Below are 5,296 nucleotides of genomic sequence, written 5' to 3' on the forward strand. Positions count from 1 at the left end.
AAGCGACGGTGGCACGCGAATCATGAAAAAAGCGGCGGTACATAATGCACACTCCGAGCAACAAGCGTTTCGCAAACGGGGCGGGGGAGTGGGAAAGCGCGTGTACAATTTTTCACGGCTGTTAGTCGAGGCAAGGTGAATCGATGGAAGTTGCGTGAACAGGGGGCGGGGCGACTGCAGGAAGATTGGGTGGCACCGAATAAATCAGGTTAAGAATATTGTACATTTAATTTGACGGCTCACGAGCTTCTCGTCTCCGTTGGACGCGCGGGGGCGCTCACGGTGCGGCACTTTCCCTCAAAATCGGAACCAGTCCTTTCAACGGTGGAATCGAAAGTGGCAAAGGGGGAAGACGGAAACATGGGTCGATCTCGAAAGCGACTTATATAGTATAGAATGCATACTAGTGGTAACGATACATTTGAACTGTATCGATGCCCAAATTATATCGATACACGTGTATATTGGAAATAAAATATCGTTATGAAAATCGGTACCCTTTTACTTCCCTCTAATTGCGCGTCATTTCAATTGTTTTAAGGACACGGAAGAAACTACGGTGATCTTGGCACCTCTCGAAAATTGAATCCGGTAAAAACAGGTTTATTACTCGGCTCGCGAGAGTGAACTTGTTAATCTGCGGGGGGCGGGAGAGGGATTTTAGAAAGCTGTAACTCGAGCACCGCTCGTATGACCATTCGAATAATTACGAGCGTCGCGGGCACGTAACCAGCGGGGCCGGATTTTCACTTTACGCTAGAACCCAGCGTTTTCGCCGTGGCCGCCATTTTTACGGGTGTCGTGTAACGTTCCGGGGCCTTACAGAAAGAAAAAGAAATAAAGAAGAGAATATTACAAAGTCAGAGGGCCCCGATGTGACTTTAGAAAGTACGATCGGACCGGATTAAAACGTTCCGAGACAAATAATCGTTAATAAATCTGGTTGCGGAATTACAGACTCCTCTCGATTATTGTCCCGAAATCGAGTCCACGCCGGGACAATAATCTTATAGGGAGAAATTCTTCAGACCCTTGTGAATTCGTATTTTGCCCGAAATCCGAGTCTTGGCAACAAAAGTGGGGGACAACAAAGTATGCGCTTGACAGTTTCCACGATCCCCCATCCCACCCTCCTCAGTGGTGGGGATAACGCCTGGACAATAATCGAGAGGAGTCTGTACGCTCCACCCCCGCGGCTGTAGGAGCTAAGAAAAATCGTGAATCGCAGGTTCACGATATCGGAATCGATCCCTCGAACGTTTTGGGAGACGAGAAGAATAGCATGGTTGTTGTGACTGAATACAGTAGGGGGGGGGATAATATCGTGCGTTAGTAGAATTACGAATGGTGCGTGCGTGCTACGTTGCGAGTCTACGAACGAACCGGGCACTCCTCCGTGTGTTTCCCCCTGTAACATCGTGCGCAACATCTTCAACACCGAAGACGAAGTGATAATGTTCAGGTACCTGCGCCCTCGTCCCCCAGACACGAAAAACAATGCGTTTATAGAACTGCAAACACTTCTACGTGTATAAACGTTCGAATAAAAATATCAAAGAACGAAATTTTATAATTCCGTAGGAAAATTCTAAGTTTTTATGAAGAATATCGTGAACTATCTACGTTTACCTGTACAAAAGCAATAAACTCAGACGTGGATCAGAAATTCGAAGAAGTGTTTGCAACAGGAGACACAAAAAAAAAAAGCCTCTGTCGATTATGGTTCCATCAAGACACTCGAATTTTTCTTTTTAGATTAATAAACGCATTCTTTTTCACGGGGAAAGAAGGATTGGAAAACGGAGCGTGTCGGCCCGGTTCAGCCTGGTCGATACATCGACTTACTCTCGAGCTTGTCACAGTTGGTGACTTTGCCCTTCCAGTCGCAGGTCTGTTTGTCCAAGTCAAAGGCCAGTCCGCTGGGGCACGTGATTTGCTTCAGGCCGGACTTCGTGCACCTGTTCGAGCCGGACAGAAAGAAACAAAGGGGGCTTTTTTAGTGAGCTAATCGATCAACGGTCGCTTACTCTCGAGCTGGTCGCAGTTCTTCACGTTCGTCTTCCAGTCGCAGGTCTGCCTCTCGATGTCGAACGCCAGGCCTGTCGGGCAGCGAACGGTGGCCAGCCTGGTCACGCCGATCTCGGTGGCTTTGTCGCATCTGCCGGTCAATTTCACGGTTTTTTCGTTTTTTTTTTTTTTTTTTTTTGATGTCATTCAAGACCCTGTTTCTTACCCACGATTTCACGTCGGGTCTGTGATTGGTAGCAGCGTGACCTCGTTGTCACGGCTGCCATTTTTACACGAACAATTCTGTGACCGTTGAAGGTTACAACCTTCTACTTATCCGATCGGTTTCGAGGGTTTTTATTGTCGATTTTGCTGTATTTTATACCGGTGTATAGCAACGAGACTGTTATGAACTTTATTAACACATTGAATTCCGTGGGGGTCAACGGTGAATCGGCAAATTTCTACAAACTAAATGCCAAAAGTATGATAACATAGTTGACTTTAACAATTTTATATAAAATTTTATTCTTCTATACTCTGTGTAACGAAAATTTCACTTCGACGCTGTGGCTGAAATGCACGAAAATCCTGCGACATTCAACGTGTTAATAAGCTCGGCATTTTTGTTTTTAAGCCTCCCCATTCTAATAAAGATCTATGTTTCTACTCAAAGTGAATATTTCGTAGTTTTTCTCTTCCTGTATTGGTAAATGTTTGCAGATTGTTTCGCACGTTACTCAACATCTTGATAAAAGAATAATGCTTGACCTTAATTCCTCTATTAAATTACACAATGATTTTACCATTACGAGCAGCAAAAAAGGCGTACCATGTCGCAACATCGTACGAGGCGATTGCAAATATTTCGCCTTCTCTAAACCGGTATAATTAATGAGAAACGATACAACAGAATCGAATTGATAAGTGTACTCCCGACGAAACCACACTTCCCTTGATTGTATCTCAAATATATTCTCGTCCCGACAACAGAATTCCGAATACGCGAAAAATAATCGTTTCGTTTAACAGTCGCATACACTTTCCAGATCGAAATGATCGCGATGATTCAGACGGATATTTCCGAGCTGTTGAACAGGTTTCTTGGACGAATCTCTGAAAGCAGTACCGGAGTACTTCTCTTGTTCGAAAAGAAATTAATTGTTGAAAATTCGGAAATTCGAATGGTCGATCGTCGACCTTGCAACCGGATTGCAAGTCCCAACTTCTTTCCCCGAATAAAAAAAACACTGTACCGTACAATACGTTAAAAAAATACTAGTACACAGGAATTAAGTCTTCGGTAAAAGCAAAACGGAACCAAAAATAAAGGATTGGTAGCCTGATGCTCCACCACCTATGCTACTTAGTGTAAAAAAAGAACCAAAGTTCACGTCGATCTATTAAAATTCTCACAATTCTTACGAACTTGTTTCCCGAAAACAAGAGAGAGACAGATGTGCTCCTCGAAGCTAGAGATTGTTCAAGGTGACCTCCTCCACACACAGCTCGATAAAAAAAAAGTCGATCAAAGAAACTTCAGAATACTAATTCGTAGATTATCCCCGTCAGAACTCGCGGAATGCTCGAGGTGTTCCTGTTCCGAGGATATTTTCCGCCGTGGCGTGTCCTTGAGGACGGAAATACTCGGGCCGTTGTGCGCGAGTGAGTCAGGACACCAGACCTCTTGAGCTCTGTCGCCATTAAGCTTCGCAGCCCGAGAGAGTCCTGTATGGTTGTATCCGGTATCAGGCTCGCCTTGAACCTTCGAGGCGCGGAATTCGATCGCCGAGGAACCGGAGGAATTCGCCATTTTTTTTTTTTTTTCATTTTTATCTCCGATCCCTCGACATGTGAATCGCGCGACGTGCACCGTTAACTTCGCGTCTCGCTCGAGCTGCGTCCTTCGGGGTGACTTTTACCGCGGAATACCGATATCGCGATCTCTGAACACGATTCAAAGCCTCCTAGATGACCCAGTGACGATCGATCCACGCAATTATTCTCGATGAAACTCTTATTACGAACGATCACGGAAGGTTCCCGTGAATTCTTTCTGCTTTCGCTATCTTTATCGCGTTCCCCGTTCGTGTTTATCCCATCAACAGTACAATCGGTGACTCATCCGATCGAGCTGCATATTCTCCTCTTTGTCGTTGGAACAAGAACAAAAGCCAGAAGAGCGTATAACGATTAAATGTTTACCTCACGACATCTCGACAGTCACCCTCGACGTTTAAACGGAAGTATTCGTCACCCGGCCTGTCTTGGCACAATTCCTCGGCGTTCGCGTCTAGCCCGTCACCGCCTTCGTCGTCTTGAGCTCGGACCTGTGATCCTGAAAAGAACAGAAAAACAAACGAGATGGTAACACGTTTAAAACACACGGATCGAACAGCATTATCGCGTGCTGTAACGGGGCAAAAAGTTGCATCGTTCCGTATGAAAATGGCGATACGACGCGACGATACGCAACAAATGGATACGCACCCTTAACACGTTACGCTCTCGAGTTAACGAAGAAAAGAACCCGAGTGAACAATCACTTGTGGCAACGATAGAAATAGGTGAAATGGTACCCGTTGGGACATGGTCATGGGGAAAAATGGTCTTCGAAAGGAGAGACGTCACACACCATCCACCCTCCCTACCGCCGCAATTACGTACTTTCTATCGACGATTACATAAACGACTCCACGATTCATCAGGCTCGCGATCGCCTAACGTCACCGCGTAATCAATACACGCTTCGCGCCTTTCTATCGAAAAATCTTTCCGTCCAGACACCGCCGAAGACATTTGTTATCGAAGCAATGGGCAGGGACGCTTGCCCCCCCCCCCCCAAAATTAAATGCTTTCTCGAAATGCGAACAAACATGTACGAAAAATTATAAGTTCATTGGTCCATTGATTTGTAGTTCTAAAAAATCGGTTAATAATGACGCTTCCGAGGGGGAATATACCCTTCGTTAAACGTTAAAGCGTCGGGTATCGGAGAAGAAACAAACACAACACAGTAACCTTGGGAAAGCGACGAAGTTGGAATTACAGAGGGAGGGGGGGATCACGGCGTTCCTGACATTTGAATAAAAAGGGCAGATTCGTGGGGAATTTCCGCGGAATTAAACGGCGGAAAATGTCGCGATCGCTCGTGAGCCACCGATCCCCGGGAGGAGATCGTAGACAGAAAGAACCCGCGGCGCGCCGGGGTCGCTGAACCCCCCCGTAGAAGTAGAAAGTCTTGGAAATGTCAGGGCGAGAGGCCACGGAGTGGGGAGGGAAGCGACAG

General features: G+C 46.0%; 1 protein-coding gene across 1 annotated transcript in view; it reads right to left on the minus strand.

The window, feature by feature from the left end:
• Positions 1–2,027: 2,027 nt before the first annotated feature.
• The window catches only part of LOC107192307, a gene marked incomplete at its 3' end in the record, with an annotated part of 4,744 nt that continues 1,475 nt past the window's right edge, over positions 2,028–5,296 (minus strand). Inside the window, exons 2-3 of the mRNA XM_015581522.1 lie at positions 4,213–4,345; positions 2,028–2,158 (exon numbers count right to left, since the gene is read on the minus strand). Coding sequence (XP_015437008.1) covers positions 2,028–2,158; positions 4,213–4,345 — 264 coding nt within the window. The remainder of the gene's footprint in view (positions 2,159–4,212; positions 4,346–5,296) is intronic.

The sequence above is a fragment of the Dufourea novaeangliae genome, unplaced genomic scaffold, assembly GCF_001272555.1.
Source record: "Dufourea novaeangliae isolate 0120121106 unplaced genomic scaffold, ASM127255v1 scaffold335, whole genome shotgun sequence".
Classification (NCBI taxonomy): Eukaryota; Metazoa; Arthropoda; class Insecta; order Hymenoptera; family Halictidae; genus Dufourea; species Dufourea novaeangliae.